Source organism: Kryptolebias marmoratus, linkage group LG4 (assembly GCF_001649575.2).
Source record: "Kryptolebias marmoratus isolate JLee-2015 linkage group LG4, ASM164957v2, whole genome shotgun sequence".
NCBI lineage: Eukaryota > Metazoa > Chordata > Actinopteri > Cyprinodontiformes > Rivulidae > Kryptolebias > Kryptolebias marmoratus.
Window position 1 is genome coordinate 3,998,942 of NC_051433.1, and position 24,061 is coordinate 4,023,002.

General features: G+C 37.6%; 2 protein-coding genes across 3 annotated transcripts in view; both read right to left on the minus strand.

Annotated features, from left to right (window-relative positions):
• The window catches only part of LOC108244935 (CMP-N-acetylneuraminate-beta-galactosamide-alpha-2,3-sialyltransferase 2), a 16,724-nt gene extending 8,792 nt beyond the window's left edge, over nucleotides 1-7,932 (minus strand). The window contains exon 1 of the mRNA XM_017431483.3: nucleotides 7,817-7,932. The gene's annotated coding sequence lies outside the window, so the exon portion shown is untranslated. The remainder of the gene's footprint in view (nucleotides 1-7,816) is intronic.
• A 2,133-nt stretch (nucleotides 7,933-10,065) lies between these two features.
• LOC108244940 (protein SSUH2 homolog) lies at nucleotides 10,066-22,536 on the minus strand. Of its 2 annotated transcripts, none has more exons than XM_017431500.3 (12): nucleotides 22,403-22,536; nucleotides 20,699-20,773; nucleotides 20,417-20,483; nucleotides 20,180-20,309; nucleotides 19,508-19,568; nucleotides 19,093-19,214; nucleotides 17,882-17,944; nucleotides 17,651-17,730; nucleotides 15,609-15,701; nucleotides 13,639-13,744; nucleotides 12,693-12,800; nucleotides 10,066-11,723 (listed from the first exon to the last, which is right to left on the minus strand). In XM_017431500.3, the coding sequence occupies exons 1-12, from the start codon at nucleotides 22,416-22,418 to the stop codon at nucleotides 11,583-11,585; spliced, it is 1,062 nt and encodes a 353-aa protein (XP_017286989.1). In that variant the 5' UTR covers nucleotides 22,419-22,536; the 3' UTR covers nucleotides 10,066-11,582. The 2 variants fall into 2 exon arrangements, with proteins under 2 accessions (XP_017286989.1, XP_017286988.1); XM_017431499.3 differs by having other exon boundaries at nucleotides 20,417-20,486; nucleotides 22,403-22,535.
• Nucleotides 22,537-24,061: the final 1,525 nt, after the last annotated feature.

Genomic DNA, 24,061 nt, shown 5'->3' on the forward strand with positions numbered 1-24,061 from the left:
ACAGTAGGACTGAACAGTTCAGTTTGTTCTCTGTCTGACAGGACTGGTAGGTGATCTCATGACAGGAATTTTTATTGTGGCATGTAGACGAGGTGGATTTCTCTCTCACACACACACACACACACACACACACACACGCATAATAAAATCAGGATATTCTACAATTTCAATTCAATTTGGACAATTTAGCCTCTGACATCCACTAGAAAGCTTAGTACTGTAATCAGCCGACAAATAACTACAAGAAATGCTGACTCATATTGTGTACCCACCAATTATTTTTAATTTACCTGATGGAGCCTTCCCCAGGGGATCAATAAGTTCAATTACACAAAACCGCTTGAAAAGCTGCACAGAAACGACACCTCATCCGTACCGATGTTCTCACTGACATCAATTACAAAAAGCAACTATGATCAAAAAAAATAATGGAACTTGAAGAAGAGAAAGAGAAAGAGAAAAGTGACTGAATGTTTGTTCATGTTTGTGTAGCAGATAGATGAGGATAACATAAGGATGATAACCTCACTTCAAATTACCACCTATTAAGTTCTTATTAAAGCAGGAGCACCAGGTCAGAGTGACAAAACAACAGATTAATTATATTTTACAGGAACATTAGACTATTTAATCTAGTCACCCTTATCATACCTGAACAGCTGAAGCTGAATTCTTAAATTACAGGGAATGACGTGACGCGACATGCTCTCAATGGCTGCCAAGGTGGGTAAAATTGGGTTGAGGCTTAAATGAAATAATGCACCTGGCCCAAAATACAGTTTTGAAAACTGTACACACACAAAAGTTGTGATTTTCAAAGATTGCTGCACAATATGCATCCACATGGATCACTGGTTGGAAGCACTCAGAATTCAGTGAGACTTGAACAAAAGGTCTGGATATTTTCTCGCACTATTGTGTCGAGTTAGAGTTACCAACTATTCTCCAGCTGTTGCAGCCAAGCGATACGTTAACTTAAACACAGCATTTCAAAGCACATAAACACCATCTTTAAAATTAGTTTGACTTTTATTGAAAATATCAAAAAAACTGTATCAAGTTTCTTTCTGGCACGCCCACAAGAAAGTTTTACTCTAATCACAACAGAGAAAATGTTTACCTAAACGCCTGCGAGCGCACTAAATGGACGGAACTTAAAGGACAGCAGGAATGTAGTGACTATCAGCTGAGTCAGAGACCGCATGTTATTTTAGGGTTACAAGAGTTGGTGAAGGTGAGGAGACAACAGGGTCAGAGGTCACGTGGTTTCCTGGGCTGAGAAAATATGACAGCAGCCCTTCCTTTCTGTCTCGCGGCCTTTGCCTCCTGATATGAAGCCAGAATAGAGAGCAGCTGCTCTACTGATGGAGGACATTGACCAGATGGATTAAAGCAACACCACAGAGGAATGTTAGTTCTCAAACAGAGAAGTGCACTGATGAAGGTTGTTCCAACTGTCCACAATAAAGACACTTCATATTTTTGTAGGCATGGAAGGAAATCAGTGAGCCGATGTAGATAAAAAGTTTTGCTGTAATGTCACAGAGAACTGCAGTGATAAACGGTAAATGTCAGAAAACCTTAAGAACATTAACAAAATAAAAGTATGGCTCGTTAAATAGTCTTAGATGTGTCTTTGTAATGTCCTGTAACACAAAGAATCTACTGTCTTCCAGCTGGGAAAAAAAAAAGTTTGCACAGCTTGTGTGACAGCAAGGATGACATTTACGAGTTACCAGAGAGATAGAGTAAATAAAACTACAGGAGAGTTTCTTAAAATGCTTTTGCAGCTGCAAATTGCACATGTTACTACTTTGATATTTCAATAATTTTGTTAACAGAGAACAACTTGATCCCTGGTACTAATAGGTTAATTTTCAGATGCTTTAGCTGCTCCCCTTTTAAACTCAGAGAGACATCATCTTGTATTCACTGAATTAAACTAACCAATGAGTTTTGACTGAATGCTCATTTTCTCTCATTCAATTTACTTAAATAAAAAAAAGTTTAGTTTACTAATTAATTCCAGTAACATTGTTACAAGATTAGATTTAAGTCACATTGGTAATTCCATCAAATCAGACAGTAGTGACCATGCCAATCTATCCAACCTCGAGCTGAAACTTGAATCCCAAGGCTGGAGGCCATTAGTAAAGATAGTTGATAGCTATGACCTTTAATGGAACAGAGTCGGAGCCCAAAAATGCACAAATGGATTAGCTTAGTAGCTGTGTGGCACCATCTGATTTAAATCAACTTCCTCCTTTTGACAATACACAGCTCCACAAGAATAATTTCCTCTGTTCCAAATCAGGTCTGCAGGTTTGATGTATCAAGTATGTACTAGGAATACACAATTTAAAGGGTGGTTTGAGTTTCTATGACAAAAGCATAAACAGGACATTGTTTTGTTCTTCACTAATGCAGTTCAATGACGCTCACATGTAAGGAGACAGAAAAAACATACAACATTATATCTTCATTATTTTGAGAACACAAGCAAGTATTACCGGTTATCCAACAGTTTAATTGAAAGCCACACCTGAAAAATAGTCCCAGCCGTAAATTTTCTGCATTCTGGAGCAACACCCTACAGCTGCAGGCAAACGTTGTTGCGCTCATCTTGAGAACGAATGTCATATTGATTTCAAGTGGTTATTGATTTTTTCAAACTGTTCTTTTTCCAAGGTGAAATGACTATGCAACATGAAACTTCAATGAATTAAAAAACAACAACAACAACAACTGCACAGTTTGAATTTATTGTTGATTTTCTCTATTCTACACAGGTCTAAAATTATATATATACACACACAGGCTCAAATATAAACATACATTCAATAAATCCTTTAATAAGTGTAGCTGAAGGTTCTAGGATTTCTTAGTTTGACAAGGCTTCATTTTGTCTAGGACGCCAAGCAAGAAATAAGTCCCTCGTCCAAAAGCGACGCCTTCAAGCTCGATGGACAAACCAAATGTTTTCTGGAGAAAACTTTTTATGGTCACATAAAAGATTGAGCTGTTAGGCGCTGATGACCAGAAGTGTGTTTGGAGGAGTCGAGGTGAAGCTTTCAAACCTAAGAACACTGTAGCAAGTGTCAAGCATAGTGGTGGCAGCACAATGATGTAGTACTTCTGCAATGCATAAAGTGGATGTAACAATGAAGAAGGACCACATTCTGTAACTCCACCCAAGATAAGCTAGATGGTTGAAACCTGGACACGTTTGAGTGTTCTAACAGCACAATTATCCTAAAACACATCAAAACTCATTTCTGATGGGATAAAATGGGTTAAAATTAAGCACCTGGAATGGCCCTCTCAAAGCCCCAACCACAAGCCTATTCGAAATTTGTGGACTTTGCTTCACAGCTGGGTCCATGCCAGGAAACCAATCAATTTAAATGAACTCTGTCAATTCTGCCAAGAAGAGCAGTCAAATATCCAGGCAGAAGTCTGCCAAAGGCTTGTTGACGGCTACAAAAAGTTTGTGGTCATGGTACAACTTGTTAAAGTACAATTTACCCAAGTGTTATTGGAGGTGAACATATTTCCATAATTGAGCGTATATGTATAATTTTAATCTTGTGTGGCTTAGGAAAGAAATTCACAATAAATTCATACTTGTGCACACAGTTCTTGTTTTTAAAAACCTTATAAAGTTGTATGCTGTACAACCATTCCACCCTAGAAAAAAGAACAGTTTAAATAAAAGTGTTAAAAGCCCAAAATTGATAGGATATTCATAGCCAGGATGCCTCAAAACTTCTGACTGCAACTAAATAATCCAGCAGGGCTCAGAGATGGACAAACAAATAAACAAACACTAAAGACAACAAAGTAGTGACTTTAGAAACAACCTTTAAAGGGCCTCCTACATAACTTCCTGTTATATTACTGACACACAAAGTTGCTAACACTGCCTTTAAAGTTCTAGCACTCAACATTTATGCTTAGCAATAATTTCCTTTAATAATGTTTGTGTAGTTTGGCTGTCTACTACATCAACACAGGACCTACTTTCTGTCCGTCTGGACATTAGTCTTTCACACTTCTGAGGCTGGTTTATAACTCAGGACCATAGAAATGACACTGAGTGGAAACAGACAGCGAGCTTGAACAATCTGTATCTGTAGTTCTGATTTTGAATAAGGCCTCTATAATTACATCGGCCTAAATTCAAAGTCAGACCACACAACATGTCTCTGTATCTATAATTATGTTAGGTGTTGCAGTGTCCTGTTTCAGTCACACACATTAAACCATAACCTTTAAATACACACAGGTCAGAAAAAAATAAACTCCTGTAAAAGTAGACTATCTTAATAAAAAACTTCCTTAGATTTTCGATCTCTTGCTTGTGCCTTGTCGGTCACAGGAAAAGGCCAGGTGATCCAACTTGATTAGGGTTAGGGTTAGCTACAACAGTATTCTGGGCCAGCTTCACTACAGCGTTCATCTGATGAGTCTACAGCTGTATCCAGGACAAATTGTTGGCAATAATATGCTGGTTAGTAAAAAGTTTATGTCCTTGACGTCAAATAAACCGTTCAAAGGCTGACAGTGAGTCTCTTCAGAGTCCTTATTCAAAACAAGCATCATTTGTTTTGCTCCCACTGATTATAGATGTAGTTTGTTGAGTCTGGCACCACCATTCACCGTTTCAGCACGATGCATGTGTTGCTGGCATAAAGGGCTGCACAATATAGCAATAATTTAACTGTGTGGAGGCAAAAGACATTTTCACACATAACAGGCTAGACTTTTATGAGCAGTTGCCAATCTCACATGCTTTAAAAAAAAAAGAGGAAAAGCTCAGCTGGAGTTTAGCTGTGACAATATGACCCAATGTTTGTCTTTTTTGTTAAACGCCTTAGTGACTCATCTGTCTGTAATCATGACTGATTTTGTCTCAACATTAAACATACAAATCAGGTTTTTTTAACCTTTTTGTTCACTTTTGTCGTCTTCTTTAACATCAAGCACATTAAAACAAAAAAAAAAAAAAAAATGAAGAAGCAACTCACAGAGCACACACACACACACACACACCAACCCTCACACCCTCAAAACCTCTGAAAAGATTCCAGGACTCTTTTCCCACCACAGTACTGGAGCTTGCCAAATTACAGCTTTCTTTAATTTGAAGCAATATGCTGCTCAATAGTCTGATCTCATCTTAACCGTTTCAGTGGGTATTGTAGGAGAAGTACTGCAGAAAATAAAGTAACTTTTTAAATATAATAAGAGCAACACAATGACCATGGATTACCAGCATATATGTACTTACAGACAACAATATGCTTAAGTTAAAATATAGGGTAAATCAGTGGAATCAAACATATTTAGGAGTAATTGAGTAAAATTAACTTTAACTTATAAAGACTTATTAGGATATGACAGAGACATTTACACAAACTTTGCAGAAGTCATTAGGAGGAAATTATACAGCAAGGAGCCAAAATGTCCAAACTGATCCTAAATGTGAAAATCATCTATGGTTTAAAATTTTGGGGGGACAACTTGTCTTGGTGCACAAACACAATGGTCACCTTCTCTTGGTACTGAAAAAGCACCTCCAGGAAAAAAAAGTGTTAATCTTGGCCTTCTACTGCTCTGCAATAGTGCTATTACCTACGGTATGCAGGCTGCTCTGAAGCTGATAAGGATTATAAAAGTCAACATAGAAGAAAAAAAAAAACCTGTTCTGTTTCGGCATTTCAAGACGCTGCCAACATCTGCAACCTAAGCCAAGAAAAAATCATCTCAGAAGACTCCTCACATGCTGGTCACCTCCACTTAAACCTTTTTTATCTTTTCACATTGACTTGGTAAACCTCTGTTTATCCTCACCTACATCCACAGTGTAATCTATTACATTGAAGTAATTCACACTCAGGATCTTTTAGTTACCAACAACACTAACAATAAAGACATCCTGTCTTATTTCACACAGACAACGGCTCCTTACCTCCACCAAGGAGGTTATGGTTTTAGTAGAGTTGGTTTGTTTGTCTCTTTGCAAGTTTACTTTAAAACTAATGAACAGATTTTGATGAAATTTTCAAGAAACGTTGGAGTTGTCACAAGAAACAATTACATTTTGGAGGCGATTTGGAGCGGACTTTTTAATGAAAGTGGTGGAGGTTTGCACTCGGAGTGCTTCTAGCTCAAAACACATCTGCACGTATTCCACCTGTTTGAGGATCTTCTTAAAAGCAGAAGTCTTATTACTTGCACATAAAGTATTAAATGTCTTTTCACTACATTATGTAAAAGACGTGTTAATTAATTTTACACCAGTCGGATCACTCAGGTCTGCAGACAGTGGGACCTTAGTAATACCTTGTACTTTTTCCAAATCAGGGGAAGCTTCATTCTGTTTGTGCTCCAGTGAAATGCACTACATTGATCTGAAGAGAAGTTGTCAACATAAATATTTTTAAAGTTAAAAACAGGCTTATTTTTTTGTAAAAACATGATACATTTTTTTAAATCATGTGTGTGTTTTGAGCTAGAATTTCTATGACTGTGTCTGAGACTTAATCAAACTCAGAAACTAACCACAACATCTACAAAATATTACCTTTTGGAGTCAGCTCAATTCGAGATGGCCACTACAGCAAACTGACCTTACAATCAGAAGAATGGCTATAATTCCATCAATTTTCCATATATTGTGCTACAGTTTGGTGTGGAAGTAGCCAAGAGAGATGTGATCTGTGGGGAGAACAGGAAACAGGAGGAAGAGGACTTGAAGAGGTGGAGGTATGCGCTTGGAAGACGAGGAACGAACGTCAAACGTAGCGAGACAGAGCACCTGTGTGAGACTGAGAGGGAGGCGTCCAGGAGGATGGGGAGTGTGGTAAAGAGGTGAAGAAGAAGAAGGTCCAGGCAGGATGGAGTGGATGGAGAAAAGTTTCAGGAGTGGTTTGTGACAAAACGGTGGCAGCAAAGGTCAAAGGACAGGTTTACAGGACAGTGGTGAGAGCAGCCATGTTGGACAGTTTGGAGACAAAAAGACAGGAGACAGAACAGGAAGTGGCAAAGCTGAAGATGTTGAGGTTTTCCTTGGGAGGGACAAGGATGAACAGGATTATGAATGAGGTCCTTAGAGGAACAGTACAGGTTGAAGGACTGGGAGATAAAGTTAGAGAGACTTTAACTTTAACTTAAACTTTATTATTTATATGCATTGTTTTAAAACTGTGTTTCAAAGCAGACTGTATTTTCCATGTGATGTCTGCGTGACGAGAAGCTGCTGTAACAAACAAATTTCCTGAATGGTAATAAAGCGCTAATCTCTCTCTCTATATCTTTCTATCTTCAATAAAACTCCGTTTAAGCTTTAAAACAAAACCGAATTCAAAGGCTTAAAACCCCATTAAAAACATTATAACACGGCAAAGATTACAGAACTAGATAAAAAACGTGGTTAAAATCCAACAAGCTGATAACGGATGTGACAGAAACTTGAAGAAAGTGGAAAGAAATAAATATATTTCAGCCCCCCCGTCCACCCTCCTTATCTCCCTGCCACTATTTCACTTTATTATCGGTTTTATGTCTTACCTTTGGTCTCATGAAGAGAAACATAAAGCCAAAGAAACTCAGACACCACGTCGTCATGAGCGAGTACAATAAAACGGAGAAGTTTGGTTGGTAGAAACTTTTTTTTTTTGGTAAGAGTTGCTACTAGCACCGTGACACACACGGATTCAGACGGGGTCTGTAGGTTAGGAAGTACCGAGAACCGACACACACGGACTACAGGAACAATAAAAACCTTTTGTGAACAAACCGAGGACAGACTTACACGTAGTGGCGGCAGAAACAGATGCGTAGGCCGGATAATATCCCTCCGTCTCTGAGGGGAAAAACCGTTGTGCTGCAGATAGTATAATGCACCGAAGCCCCGCCCACCGAACGGGCCAGGGGGCGTGGCCACGGAGCAGAGATTTATTATTATTATTGTTCAGTGCGGTTTTTGGGGCGCTCGTCTTGTTTTTTACAGCACAGCAGGGAAGGTGCACTCTCGTTATTCATGTTTGCTTCGACTTCTTTAGGTGTTTCCAACACGAAGAGTGCAAGCCGTGGACGCTGGGGACACGTCTCCCTTACAGAAAAGTGCTGCGTCAAAACGTAGAGTTACGGTAACTTTGGGGTAAACCTTAGTTCAGACTGAAAATCCCCCAAAAAGTGGATTTTGGACCAGTTTTCAATAAGTCTCGGGACTTTGAGTGGGAAATAAATAAACATTCTTATTGTTATGTCAGCCTCATGGTTAAAGCTTGAATAAATGTGAAGTTACTAAAGAGTTTTGATGTTAATTAAAGTGCAGCTTATTTAGCCTAAACAGGAATATTTCTCTTTCTAGCATTGCCATTATAACAGGTAATAGAAAGACAGTTTGGTGCCTCTTTCATTTTTCCTTGGTTCTGTAAACTGTTCCATATTTCTTAGCCAACTTGCTAAAGCCCTGTTGTGGTATCCACTGGTTTGAAAATGTTTTTTTGTGTTTTGTTTACCTTTCTTATCTTTCCCTTTATGTCCTAGTCAGGAAGTGCCTGACCCAGTTGGTTTCATGACAGTTTGTGCTCCAGTGGGTGCTGAGAGTCTGGTCTGTCTGTGTTGCTGTAGGTAAATAAAATATTCAGGCTTCCATTGCTCTCAGTATGTATTAAACTTACTCAAAAGACACCTTTTTATTCTTCACGGCCTCTCAAGAAACTGATTCTGTTGACCAAACTGATGTGTTCAGTGCTGACATCTTTATCCTAACCATGTCTGAACTAATTAAATGCTCCCTTAAAGACATTAAGGCTGTTATCCTACCAAGTTGAATTAAAGGCCACTGGACTTCTTTTTTGATTTCTGATGCTCTCATGTGAGGCTCTTTAAACTGCTAAATAAATAAAAACTTGAACTGCGTTTCAGTGGGAATAGGCATCAAATCTGTTTGTTGGTAAAATCTACACTATAATAAACCCGCTTCGATCCAGTTTCTTTTCTCACCATCAGGTTGGGAGGTTGAAAGTCGGACCAAGAACACATGCAATACGAGGAGCTTGAGAAACTAAAATACTTTAATAAAGGAAAAGAAAAACAAATGGCTGGTGTGACAGATGAGACAAAAGGAAACTGTGCATTACGCAACAATGCTTCACCAATGAGAACATGACTGCAGGCTGGACTGATGACGGGGTAGGAACAGGTGAGTGACAGGTAGAGCTGGGAGTGGTAGGCTGACATGAAAAATCACAAAGCTCTCCTTGTTCCGTTGTAAACCACGAATTATTACGGCCTTTTACGCTAAATTTACACAAAGGAGCGTGCTTATTAACAATTTGACAGAAACCTTTGAAGAAATAACCCCAAGCCAATTCATCATCATCAAAGAGAAATTCTCTCCCAGTCAAAATAATAAAGATCCTGCAAAAAACATTTTCAAACTGTGCTTTTCTACAAAACTTTGTGTCTACAAAAGATTTGTCTCTCACAACCGCGAATACACAGTCGTCACTTACATCATTTGGAAAAACACCTGATGTCAAATATTTAGACAGCATATTAGTTAAAACTAAATTAATGTGTTACTCTATCAAAAAAAAAAAACTTGGGGTTGGGTCCAGTATGGGAAATAATTAATCATGTAAGATTTAAAGAATCACATGATGTTTTCAGACACAGGCAAAAGCAAATAATGATGATGATGATGATGGCACAAGGAACAAAACTATACAAAAAAATATTAGAAAGAAACACCAAGAACAAGCTAAGAAACAAGATTCACAAGAAAACAAAAAAATAAAACTAAACACCCAGATCCTTTCACAACTGTGATTAATTTGTACCCCGATTTACCCCATCCCACAAAATAAAAGTTGCAGACACTCGTGCCTTAAGAAATACGGTACTCTGACAACAATTATAAAACCTTTACTCTTCTATGACTTGTTTAATAAATTAAACAAGCAACTGACACATTTTGTTGCTGTTTGGCATCTTAATCATCACCTAAATAGTATTTTTGATAAACTGTAAAAAGTCAGAACTGAGTCAGAAGAGTTTCAGAGGTTACTTTTTATTCATAGGCAACAAGAGAATATTTTAAAAGTTAGTAGCACAAGTCAGCTGTGTTTGTTAGTCACAGTACTGTATTAAGGCATTTATGCTGATGGTAAACATACATTCTACTTTTAAAGGGGTTTATCATATTTAATTTGACATAAAAGGCACATACACATAAGCTGTGTTCAAGTTGAACACTTTTGGCATTTGCATATTACGTATTGCAAAGTACCAACACATAGCAACAAAAGTAAGATTATGAGGTTGCAATTTTTCTGTTAAACAAGCAGAGAGCACATCCAAATGCAGCCATTATTTCACATTCAACAGACTTTATAAGATGTACAAAAAAACAAATGACTGGTTAAACAATATCAGCAAAACATACAAAACTGAAGTGGCTTTGTCCTACAAAGATACACAGAGTGGAGTAAAACAACAACAACAACAACAACAAAAAACCCATCCAGTCGTCTAAAACAGCCCCACTGTACTGAAGGAAGGCAGGTTAAAGGAGCGTCATTAGATGTTCCAATAGATTTCCTTAAAGATCTTTCCACTTCCACAGTTTGCTTGAATAAAAGTAGCACAACCTGCGATAAACAGAATGAAAAGCATGCAGCATAGAAGAAAAAACAGGAAGTTCTGAAACGCTTGCAGCTGCTTTTGGTGGTAACACTAAGTTGATCGATATCAAGTGACCACTCCCTATAACCGTCAGGCAACCGTTTTCAGTTTAACCTAAACAAAAAAATAAAAAGGCCTGAAGTTTGCTCCTCAGTTAGAAAACCCTGGTTAAATTTTGCTCCTCAGACACATTTTTTTCTACACAGAAGAAAAATTAATAGGGAAACAAACAAACAAAACATCCCACACAGAAACCAGCAGAACTGGATCTTGTTTATGATGTTTGCAATTAATGGTACAGCTGTTTTTTCCTCTCAGCAGAACTGGATCTTGTCCCACACCTAGAAAGCCCACATTAGTAAGAGGATAGCGAGAGAAATGGGGAACGGTATCTCATAGTGCCACTTGGCTGGATGGACGGCAAGAGGAAGCTGAAATGAGGCAGTAAGAAGCCACGCCTGTCACTTATCATTGGGTCCATTTAATCTTTGGGTATTTTCCTCATAAGGACATAAAAGGTGAAAGAAAGTGGCCCATGGTTTTAATCAACTGCAATACAATGATTAAAAAATGGCTTAGGTGACATAAATGCAATATAAAAAAAAACTACCAGCCTAAAAAAAAAATTATATTGATTATTATTTGAAGATAAAATCAGATATATCAGAAAAAGTTTTATGATATGAACAGCTGAACACAGCTGTGGTCCATACTTTGTCATCAGGATGCATGGTGGAGCATCACAACTTCTTTGATGCAAAAAACCCCCCAAAAACCCTTGTTTTGTTTACCTGAGGTAAAATGGAAGCTCTGATTATGTCTTCAAACAAGGAAACAGATTAAAATGAAAAGGGAAATAAGGCAGATGATGTGTGTTTGCGTGTCTACAGGATAACGCAGCAGCAGCTATCTGGGTAGTTCTCAGCGCTGACTTTGTTTTCCTTTCCATAAACGTAGTAGAGGTGCATGCCTTCTTTCCACTTGTAGTTTACTTTCGTGATGGGGATCAACTCGACAGTCTGCCTCTGAGGGACACAGATGCAGAGTCGCGTTAATGGAAGAAGTGTGAACCTTTTTTTTTTTTAAGAAATTCTTGTGTCTGCTGCTAACATCTTAGCTTAGCAAAAACAATAAGGAAGAAAGCACAAAAATCAACTGACATGCCAACTTCTAAGATCATTCAATCAACCAACTAAACTTATCTTTTAAAGTGAAGTGGTTTCTGTGGTTACAGCAAGCAGCAGCTTCAACACACTTCAGGTAACGATCATCAGTGCACTTCCTGTCACGTTTACAGAAAATAACATTTCTTCTTTCCCCTCACATGTAAACATCGGTTACTCTGTGGTTTGTCAAAGTTTTACAGAACATGGTCTTTTTATGAAGCATTTAAAAAAAAAGAAGAGAAATCTTCTTCTTTAGGTACATTTGAGGTTTTGTTATTTCTCAAAACTTCAACTATAAACACCAAATATGACTTATCTTTTTAACTTAAAACCACATTGTTCTATATAACAGTTCTGCCTTACTTCCTTATCATTTGACAAACTTCTACCACTTATAAAAAACAGAAAAAGACTCTTCAGTGTTTCAGAGGACACTGAACTTTTATCCCTAACAACTCAAACTCCTCTCAGCTCTTACACTTCAGTTCTCATTTGTCACGGTCCCATTGCAACTTTAATACTTCCTTTAATGTTCATGTTTTAAACCTTTGTTTTTTAGCATATTTATAAATTACCTGAGACTTTATTTCTTACCTTTAACAGAAAGTACTAACAGGGAACAACTATCGCTAGTACTGTCACTTACTTTAAATTACCCTTCCTTTTTTCCCACAGCACAACTCAAAGCCACATATTAATCAAAACACTACAATTTACACCTTTGTTATCACCTTTCAGTCTAAAAATAAGAAATACAATTTGGTTTATATTGCCCAAACTGAACCAACAATTTTAGAAGGTGTCAGTCTGATGTTTTTCCTTTCCTACCTGCTGCAGGATCCTGGAGGTTTGAGCAAACTTAGATTGATGCTCTTTGATCAGACGCTCAGAGGCCTCATAAATGTTGTGGTCTGGGAACCCAAGCAGTGGGTAGGCCTGAGAGGAGACACACACACACACACACACACACACACACAATACAATTATCTGCTGCAGTTCAAGCAGCGTACTTTTATCACCTCACGACTGTTCCTCTAAACTCATCTGAAGAATAATCTGTGCTTCTTTTTCCTGCAACATGTCTGAGTAATACCTATGGAGCATTTTTGACACTTATCACAGTTAAATTAAAACAAATTGTGCTTATGATACGTTTTAAACAATACATATATACTCGAAAACTTTGTTTCCTCATCACATGGACTTATTGGATTCTTTAAAAATATCTAAGTTCTTGTCTGTGGTATTATCTACAGAGGGTTGGTAAATGAAACGCAAACACACCAAAGTTCAAAAATGTCACCTTTAAGTCCACTTTATCTTTGCTACTTTAAAACCATTTTAATAAACCACTTTGGTTTCAGTTCATTTTATTTTTAAAAGTGTTATACTGCTTGGCTTTGACAAAGTTTATCAGCTACTTGAGTTGCTTTAAATAAAATAATCACAAATCCACAGTAAAGATTACAAAAGCTTAGATTTAGAGGAAAAGTGCAGCATGTCGAGTCATTGCCGTTATAGGCAAAACCATTAAACTAATTTCGTTTTATCTAAAAGGCAATTTATTATGAAAGAAATGCATTTGAAATTTCAAAAAGTTTTAAGCTCTTAAGATAAAAATAAATTTTAAAATAAAGCACTTCTCAAACTTTAAATATAGGATCAAATAAAAAACACTTTTAAAGGATTTCCAGCCTTCGTTTGAACCCTGTAATATAAAAATGAGCTGTAGCACTATAAATGATGATAATCTATGTGGCGTGTGTGTGTTTACCATGTACTGGCTGTTCTTGAACAGCTCCTTGCCGCTCACTGAATCCAGATCATCAATCTTTAGACCAGAGTTCTGCTCCACAACATAGTCATTCTCATTGTTTTTCCTAAACGACAGAATGTACACAAGATAGCATCCATTCAAATTACAACACATAGATCTAATCTAACCTATGAGCCATGCAAACATGAAGATAAATGCAAAATAAATACATTTTTATTTTCTTCTCTAGAGGGTGCCAAAACCTTATCAATACACAGTCACTATACTGAACACTACATGCAGCCAGAAACAAACTGCAAAGGTGTCTGACTTAAGGATGCATTTTTAGTTTATCTCTTGATATCAATATGAAGATTTATATCTTCTGTATCTTGTTTAAGTGTAAGCGTTGGGTCCTTAGCACAGAAATGGGTGCAGGAGAACACAGATGATTTGACTAGAAAGAGCAGAGAGGCCCTGTAATGAAATACAAACAGAAGAAGTGTCAAGGAGCCAAAAATACACGGAGAAGGTCAGCAAGTATGGACGGCCAGAAACAAACCAAGTCAGGTTAGGATTTAAACAAGTGAATGTTGATAAATGTTGTGTCTTCAACCCTAATATTTAAAGGCCTTGTGTCTCCTGTGTGAACATCATATTATATCGTTAAAGAAAACCATCATGTACTTCAGCCTGTAGTGGCACAGCAGTAGTTATAGTAGTGGTTGTAAAAAACTAAGAGGAACTGAGCATCTTTCTAATGAATTTTGAACTTTTTAAAAGAATCTTAGGAACTCTTCTCACATTCCTGAAAAAAAAAATCACTAGGAATTCTATACAGGTGCATTTTCAGGAGGATTCAGCAAACCTGCCTCAAAATTTTCATTAAAATGTCTTCAATCATGTCAAGCATGGAACATCCTACAGGAACTTCAGGACCATCTTTACAGTATAAGCTAAAGGAACTTTTGTTCTGACATCTGATCTCTACAACCCATTTAAACATTTCTTGAAAATAAAAGAAGCATGTTCAAACATGTCTGGAACCCTTGAAGGTTTTTCTCATGAAAATGCAAATAAATCTTTGAGGAATCCTGCCAACAAGTCTGGTCTTGTAACTAAAAAAGGTCAAACTTACACAACAATTCCTTTGTAGCTTTTATAATAGCACTATGAGGAGTATTCTCCTGTACACCTCTGTGTGGTGTGCTAGCTGCACAGCTGAGAATCAGAAGAAACTCAGATGGGTTCTGAAGTCAGTGCAAAAATAAAAAAAATCACTGGGACAGTGTCTATTCTGACAGACAGAAAGTAGCCTATTGTCAAAGAAGTCACACTGCAGAAATCACTGTTTGTCTCCTTACTATCCTGGCAAGAGCCATTCCAGCTAGAACAAACAGGCTGAGAAACTATTTTTTTTTACCACTTTGCCACTTTTTTTTAACTTATCGTTTTGCAAATTTTTTATTTATTAATTTGCACATATCTACAAAACAATGTAACTACAGTACAGTCACCCAGGATTACAAATGCCACTCCTCTATGGACAGAGACTGCCAGTAAAATCTACAGAAAGCCAAAAATTAAACGTCCAGCTGCCTCTTTAATGTCTGAAATTGTGTGGAATCCCAGAGAACTCATGGAACCTCAAACAAACCCATAAGGCTAAAGAACAACAACAAAAAACTAACTAATTTTAACAGATGAAACAAGAAATATAACATGCCTGGGTATCCTTCAATGACCCTGTGAATAATGAAACCCAGAAATGTCTATAAAGCTTAGGAGCTTAAACTGTTTGATAAGTCTCCAAAAGAATTACTGCAGCATTTTGTAAAACCTAAGCAACTTCCTAATAAAGTCTCCTTTTCAACCTTTCTAATTATGCCTGAAAAAGCCTCAAAAACCCAATTTTGTGATCAACCCAAGTTGTCTAGAAGCCATACATGCTCTCATAAATCCCTTCCTGGTACTTTATGAATACTCACCACTCTACTTTGAGTTTGATGTAGGTCAACAGTTTCTTTTTTCCTTTGCAGATGTCACACTCCAGCGTCCCCTTCCCATTACATTTTGAACACCTTGACACACAAATACAGACGTCATAAAATGAGCGACATGCAGTGGTGGAAAGTAACAAAGTACAAGTACTTCGTTACTGTACTTAAGTACAATTTTTGTGTATCTGTACTTTACTTAAGTAGATTTAATAATGGATACTTTCTATTTTTACTCCACTACATTTTACAGTAAGTATCTGTACTTTCTACTTCACTACATTTCTACAAAACCGTCGCGTTACTCGTTACATCCAAGTCGCATTTCGGTATTTTGATTTGTTCGTTAGTTTGAAAGTATCCAATGGCGAGAGAGGAATCAGTCCACTGAACCAATGCAAAGCGAGAAAGATCCATTAGGCCCTCCCTCAAGAAGAGCATGGCAGTACGCAGCACCTGCAGAATGACTAACACCCGGAATGGAGTCCGGTGATAGACAACCAGAAGACCTGCGCCACCCATGGTCTTATTTAAAAGATTTATTTGAAATAACCGGGTCAAGTTTACCTTAAAGTGGCCAACCCTCTGCTATTCCTGTATCGATTTGATACAGTAGAGGCTTCCGCACTTCCCATATCTGTGCCTTCTGTCACTTTCTTCAGCAGTTAAAACTGTTTAATTCGTTGTTAACACGTCGTAAACTGCTTTTCCGAGCCGCCTTTGAACGCAGCACGAGCGCTAAGACGCGAGCTGGGTTTAAACATGTGGGGCAGTGAAGGACACTTGCTGCTCAGGTGTGTGTTAGAATCATGGCAGCCAACCAGCAAAACGCAAACTTTGCACAGTTTTTTCCCCAAAACTAACCAACTGTTGGATACAGCTAATGTTAGCTAAAAGAGGACTATACCAGTACAGCACCTTGAGCTTGTTAAGAGGTAGCCTGTAGGCTACTGGTGTTGTTGTTTATGTTCAAAAGTGGGTAGAACTTGTTACATTTACTTTAGTAACCACCCCTGTTAAACTTGTCTGGAGCCGGGGCTGTTTTCATTAGACCCACATGCCTGCATTATGTTTTTTTATTGGTCTGTAATCTAATCAGAAATGTCATGTTTTCATTAGCTGTAAGCAACAAATCATCAGCATTGTTCATTAAAATGGTACATTACTGATGTGTTAAAATTAAATACGATAGGTACACTTAAGGACATTGTATTAGCCTTTAGGTAATACAGTCTACAAGTACTTTTACTTTTAATACTTAAGTAGTTTTAAAAGCCAGTACTTTCTTACTTTTACTTAAGTACAAATGTTAATGTGGTACTTTTACTTGAGTACATTTTTGTCTGTGTATTTGTACTTTTACTTAAGTACAGTGTTTGAGTACTTTCTCCACCACTGGCGACATGTCATACATTCTTAAGTGGTCTAATTAAAGTCTTAATGAGGGAATTTAAAGCAACATATCACACTCATGGATTGAAGCAAAGTTATGCAACTTCCTTCTCTTTCAAACAGCTGCTTCCCTGTTTGGAGTTAAAACAAAAACTCTAAAAGTATTGGTGACAATTAAGAAAAGTCAAACAGCGGTGTCGTTACTTTAAAGCTTCTGTGTTTCGTTTTGTGCAACAAATATTAGACAAAAATACAAATTTGCATTTTTGTTTGCTTTTCTGAACAGATAGAAGCAGTAAAAGATTTATGGTTTTAGTCCAGCCACAGAGAGGATGGAGATGGTGAACAGTGGGAGATGTTTTCGCCATCATTACTGAATGTCTGTGGGCTTCACTTCCATATCAATGAAAGTTAAAAAAAAAAAAAAGTTGCATTTACTGTCAGTCAAAGGGGGGGAGGGGGGGGGGGGGGGTTACTCCCCCCCCCCAAAAAAAATAAAAGGACGGGACCATTTGCTATGGCTACGTACTTTGAGGTGATCAGGTCCATATTTATAAAGGCCTGAAAGAAAATTTGCAGCTGCCTTATTTAATGAATCTGACTCTTCAACACTGAAGCATTTAGCACCAGAACTGAATTACTTGTCTTTTCCGGTTCCGTTGCATCTGCCGCAGTCCTGTTCCTCCTTCTTCCCAGAGCCGTCACACCTGGTGCACGATTTCTACAGACAAAAAACAACAACCATGAAAATGTAAACGTACTAAACATGGAGGCTTTTTTTGTTGTTTAATAATCTACCACAACAACAAATTTCCCATGCTTATAAAACTTCTTCACTAAATCCATTTATTGCTGAACTAGTTTTTTCTTACATATCCATTTCCATTGCAGTTTTGACAGGTCTTCGTTCCTTTGGCATGACAGCCGTCACATTCCTACACAAGCACACACAAGTTAAAAATAACATTACAACCTAAAAGAGCCACACAACTTCTCATCATCCTGGTTATAATTTGACAGCTCAGTGGTAAAAATCAGATCTAGTTTTACTTTAACTTCCAGTCTGATCTTGTACTGATGCAAACTGATAAACAGCATTTTATCAAATTCAAAATGGAGAAATTTTATAATCATAAAATTTCTCCATTTTGAATGGTCCACCTGCTGGGTGGTCCATTCAAAATGTTGTATGTTGTATGGACTCAACAGTGTAATCTGATGAAAACAATACTGTAGATAACACATTTTTTTGTGTTATCTACAGTAAGATTTGTTTTTCCTGTGGTTTTACTTCCATCGTGATCCTCAAGTTTAAAAAGACACCCACTTCATTAACAACTCGTATAAGACGGACGGACCAGAGGATGGCTGAAGGGATGGATGTTGCCCAGCGCATTGAAACCCAAGCTTGATATTCTGTGACATTCTAACTTATATTGAGGTCACATAGAAGCTTGTGGCATTTAAAAACTTGTTTTGGAGTGCTGGAAATCAAGAAGATCTTCACTGACCAAATAAAACCTAAAAGTCTTCAAAAGCACCTTATAAAATCAACAGAAAACAGTAAGCAATGACCTCCTGACCTAAAAATTACTGAATGAAACTCGAGAACAGCAGTCTCCAATCCTGCTCCTCGAGGGCCACCATCCTGCATGCTTGACTTGTTTCTCTGCTCCAACACACCTGAGTTGAATCAATGAGTGATTAACAGGCTTCTGCAGAATGAAGAGGTGATTTAACCACTGAATCAGGTGTGTTGGAGCAGAGAAACAAGGAAAACATGCAGGACGGTGGCCCTCAAGGACCAGGATTAGAGACTTCTGCTCTAGAACATTTTATTCCCCCACCAGAAAAAACTGAAACTGCCTTCAGAAAACCTTTAAAGCAGCTGTAACATCTGAAGTTTCCCGTTTGAAGAATCCTTCCATCAGCAAAACTTTGTCATGTGGCTTGATGGTGGTTTGCAACGTCTGCTGGATGTTGCAAGTCAGTGCGGTGCAGCACATCAAGTCGAATACACCAATGTGTGTCATCAAAAAGTAACAAAATGTGGTTTAAATACATAAATAAATAAGTAAATCACCTTGACGGAGGAGGTGTAGGGCACACGGATCTCCTCGGTGTGATTAGTGAAGAGGCTGGGGGGCTTGGCCTGCACCTCCCAGGGTTGGGGGGCGGGCTGGGTGTAGAAGTCAGCTGTCTCCCCTGACGAAACAACCACAGTAAACCGTCACAGAAAACCTACTCGAATAAATCCACCAGGTCCAAGTTTAAACTGAATTAGATAAAAAAAAATGAAAGAAAACGTCTGAAGCAGTATCAGTTTCTGGTTGGTTTAGAAGGAAACGTTACTGGGGTCAAGTTTCTCCTTTGGGCTCTGTATAGTTCTCTTTTGAGAACTATACAGAGCCCAGACTTCAAGTTGTGAACTGAAAACACTTGTTGGCAAATGGTTTTTTTTTGGTATAAAATTCAGGAGCCAAACAATGTTTGTTTACCTTCATAAGGTTTTTGGGCCGATTCGTGTGACCTGACCTCAGTGAAGGTCTCCAGACGGTACTACAGAACAAAAAAACATGTTAATCAGAATATTGTGTCTAAATAACAGTTTAGCTGAGATCTGTGAGCATATTTCATATTTTTATAATTTAGCTTTTATTAACACTTTTGCTAAATGTAGCTTTTAGCTACTGTTTTGTTTTGCTTTTGACGTTTAACCACTTATGTTTTCTTTTTACTGTTTTTACAGAATCAAATTTAGATTCAAAATTAAATTTAAAACCAAAAAAATATCAACTCCAGATTTAATGTTTCTTTGTATTCAAGTATGACATTTTTAATGTCCAACTATTTTTTTGTTTCTAAGTTTGATATGAAAGAAAAAAAAGTTTTTTCTCATTTAAAGTGATGGTGCCACTCTTTAGTGTCCTGCTAATTTATTTCTTATGTTTAATGATTAAGACAGCAGCTCTGCTGGATCACAAAGCATTTCATTTGTTTTTTGTTGATTCAGTTTTTTGTTGTTGTTTGTTGGAGTGACTTGTTGGATATTAACCACAGATTAAAACCAGATAAACATGACAGGAAGACAGCTGGAGTATTATTTAGTAGGATAATCGGTCGTAAACACCAACAATTAAAAGCATCATTAGAGCGTAAAATCAGATCACCCTGAATGTGTTGAAGGGCTCCATGTTTGTGATGACACCTTTATCTGCTGGATCTGAACCGTAGCAGCAGTGAGATGATGCAAAGTCCTTCAGCGCCTCACGAGCGATGTCCTCTGTCAGAGCGGGGATGCTAAAACACAGAAACATGTCAAATATGAAGCAGGAAGATTTTCAGCCTCAGTGACCAGCAGATAAAAGCAATAATTTAGTTGTTGTTTCAGATGAGCAGCATCTTACTCCCAGTTGTCAGGCATAGGCTGGGGTGGAGGAACGGGCTCTGTAGGCATGGGAGGAGGCAGGAAACCTGCTGCAACAAGGAAGGCAAATTTATCAAAAGCAGCTCAACAATCAGAACAAGAACAAAGCTTAGAAAAGCAATGACATAAAGAGGCTGTTTCTGTACATTCAGCAGAATGGCACCGCATGGAAACTAATTTCAGGAAGATCATCACAGAGAAAAATATCAGCTGCAAAAGGACTTTTTCCTTTAAGGAGTTCGGTGGGCTGAACTTTCCTTACCTGCTCCGATTCCCTCGTAGCCGGGCATGTTGTTGAACATGTTGCCTCCAGGGGCATTGAGAGGGGGATAGGCCGCTGGAACAAACAAAAACACAGGTCTGGATTTACAACTAAATGAACTTTCCTAACTTTGTTTCTTGGTTTAGGCCTAATCAAGCAAGAACTCTCTGCTGAGGAAATGTTTTCTAACATTTAGTCTTGTCAAGAGTTGGATACATTTTGATCTCAGACCGATTTTATATATCTTTATGGGACACATTTACAGTAGATGTGTAAATCTAAAAATCAAAAGTTGAAGACATGCACCTACAAGCAGGTTTAACAATAATTATCAGATTATGTTTGTTTCATCTGCAGAAAATCCTCTCCTTCCTGTGTTCTTTAGAATTTAGTACTGAGGAATGTGAAAAGAATGAAGGCAGCTATTTTCTGAATCAAACAGTTGAAAGACAGTAAAGTGATGACAAAAAGATAAATATTTATATTTGAATTTCTATCACAGCTGAGAATTATGCTGCTTATTATAATTAACTGGTCACATCAGCATCATATTGATGTATAATTGTTGTTTTTGCAAACTAACTACTCATGTCAAAATGTTCAGCTCCTTCAGGAAATCGGGGCCACAACTTTTGGTTTTGTAGCTTTTATATTTTTTTAAATATTTAATTTTTATTTACAATTACTTTCCCCCAAAAAAATACACTGAGATTCCTTCAGTTTCTTAAAAAATGTTTTCTTTTAAAACCTGCTTCAGCAAACTGGCTCTACTTTTGTCTTTTTATGACATTTAGTATTTTAGCTATTGTTCTACTACTTTTAGCTTTAACAACGCAGTTTCAGCTTCTTTAACAACATTCAGCAGGGCGGCGGTGGATCAGCGGTCAGTCCTGAGGTCTTGTCTCCCTGAGGCTGCAGGTTCGAGCCCAGGTTGCGACAGAAAGGGCATTCCGTGTAAAAGAATTGCCAAATCTTTTGTGTTTTTGCAACCCCTGAAGGAGGGAGCAGCTAAATGGATTTATTTGACATAACTCAGCAAATTCAGCATTTTCTTTCTCAGAGCCTGAAACTCCAACATTTCTCTGAATGTGTAAATGATCTTACATAAGATCATTGTGTCATACAATAAGTCAGCTTTTACAGCACAGTATGAGATTTACAGGAATTTACAGGAAGGGGCAGGGCGAGTGAAAAATCTGGCAAAGAAAAATTGACTTTTGGTGACATCTTTGGATTGGAGAGACCTACATTGGTCAAATTTCCTGCACTTATTCAGTGCTATAATACTCATTAACTAAGCGAAAATCATCAATTAGACAGTTTGCATACAAAAGTTATTTAAGATGTTCCAGCTGTAACCTGGTCCAACCTACTTCCAGTCCAATAAAATGACTTACATACATGAACTAAATATAAATAATCAAAGCTCAAGTCAATCAGCTCGACCACAGTTATTACAGCAGAGACAGGGCGTGGCTTGGTAATTCAATTATTTTATTTAATTATTATATCTGGCCCCAAAGCTTACCTTTACGGTCTAAAATCAAACTTTTGAATTTACTTGATGTAAACCAGGTTATATAAAAATAATAATAATTAGAAAACTCGGATTAAGCGTTTTAAATTGTAGTTTTCTTTCCACAGAAATCTGTTGTCGGACATTTTGCCGATTTCTGGTTCAGAACCTGAAAACACGTCTCTTACCTGAGCTGCTCATCATGTTGTCACACGAACACGACGTGTTTCTGCTCAGTAAATCAATCCGCACTGCTCTCCTCTGTAATCTGCACACCGTTATCTGTCCAAACCAATCAGTGGGAAAAAACACTTCCGGTGAAACCTTCGAAATAAAACAACTTCAGGAGAAAGTGTCCAAATAACCCAAGAACCGAAAGGGAACTAGGAAAACCAAGTTAGTAAAATTAAAGTTAATGCAAGCAAAAATAATTATTAAAATATGTTTATTTTCTGCTATAATTATATTTTTATGTTTATTAAATCAAGACAGAAGAACTTACCCACAGTGAAAACATGTTAAAACCAGGAAATCATTTTTATTTTGCTTGTTTGCTACTCACAATCGACAAACATATCCTAAAAAAAAACTTTCCAAACTATGAAATAAAACATAAAGTAGTTTATCCTGAACTATGAAGTGGTGCAGTTTGAAAGAGTTTACACCAGGAGTTTTCCAGATATAAAGAGATGCAATTCTGAAATGCAGGTATGCACTTAATGTAAATAAAACACTTTTATTTGCATACTTTACTGGACATCCCAAACAGCTCTTTCATGAATGCCGTCATTATTGACCTGCTTTCAGTCACTTTGGCTGTTTCTGTAGGGAAGGATTAGTATGTACACACAAAATCCAAATTATAATTAACAGATTTTTATTGGGGAAAGAAAAAACTGATAGCAGATTTCCCTAGTTGAAACTAAGAATATGTTTAGATTATAATCCTTTTTCATTTTATTTTTGGAGCTGTTTCTTTATTGATGCTTCTGATTCTTGTGGTGCTTTTGTTTTGAAGGAGGCACTGAAAGCGCGAGCTGCTAAACTGAACTTTACTCTGCCTGGAGCAGGGTAACCAGATCTCCAGGAATGTCAACCACGCCTTATCTGGAATGGGTTAGGGGGTTGCAGTGGTCAGATAGAAGAAATGGCTGGGGGCTCCATTGTACACCGAGCAAAACTGACAAAAACACACAAGGAACAGAAAAGACACATCTGTACACTGCTGAACACACCCAGGACAGAATCACTGAAAGTCTCTCTGATGGTGGTTCTGTTCATGTCTGTTTTCATGTTTTTCAAAGAGGAATGCTTTTAGGAACAATGTAAATACCTTCTGCTGACTGTCGGCCTTGGTTCCTGCTTTTTATAAACTGGAGCTTTGAAAATAAATCTTTTTTTTAATTGATTATTTTCTGTCCTCTCTGCAGAATAAAGCACAAACAGGGACCTCAGCACACAGAGTCCATCCAGCAGGGGGGGTGAACCAACTGATTCACAGTTAAAGAGGAAATGTTTAGTTTCTTTTTGTTTTGTTTTGTTTTGTTGAACAATAAAAAACTAATGTTCTCAGAGCCCCGTGGTTCAGTTTGAACTGCTGATGTAATTTTTTGTCAGTGATTCATTTCAGCATTTTAATAAAATATCTTCATCAAACAGGCTGACAGTATTGTCTCAGACGTTTTATTTATTCACATTTAATGGAACTTATACATTCATATTTTTGAGCAAACAAATAAAAACCCTTGTCTCAGAAAGCCCATCAGATACAGTCTGTGTGTCGCAGAAGGAAAAAGTAAAAAACACTAAAGAAAAGCAGCTAAACGATCGTACGAACAATGGCCTCC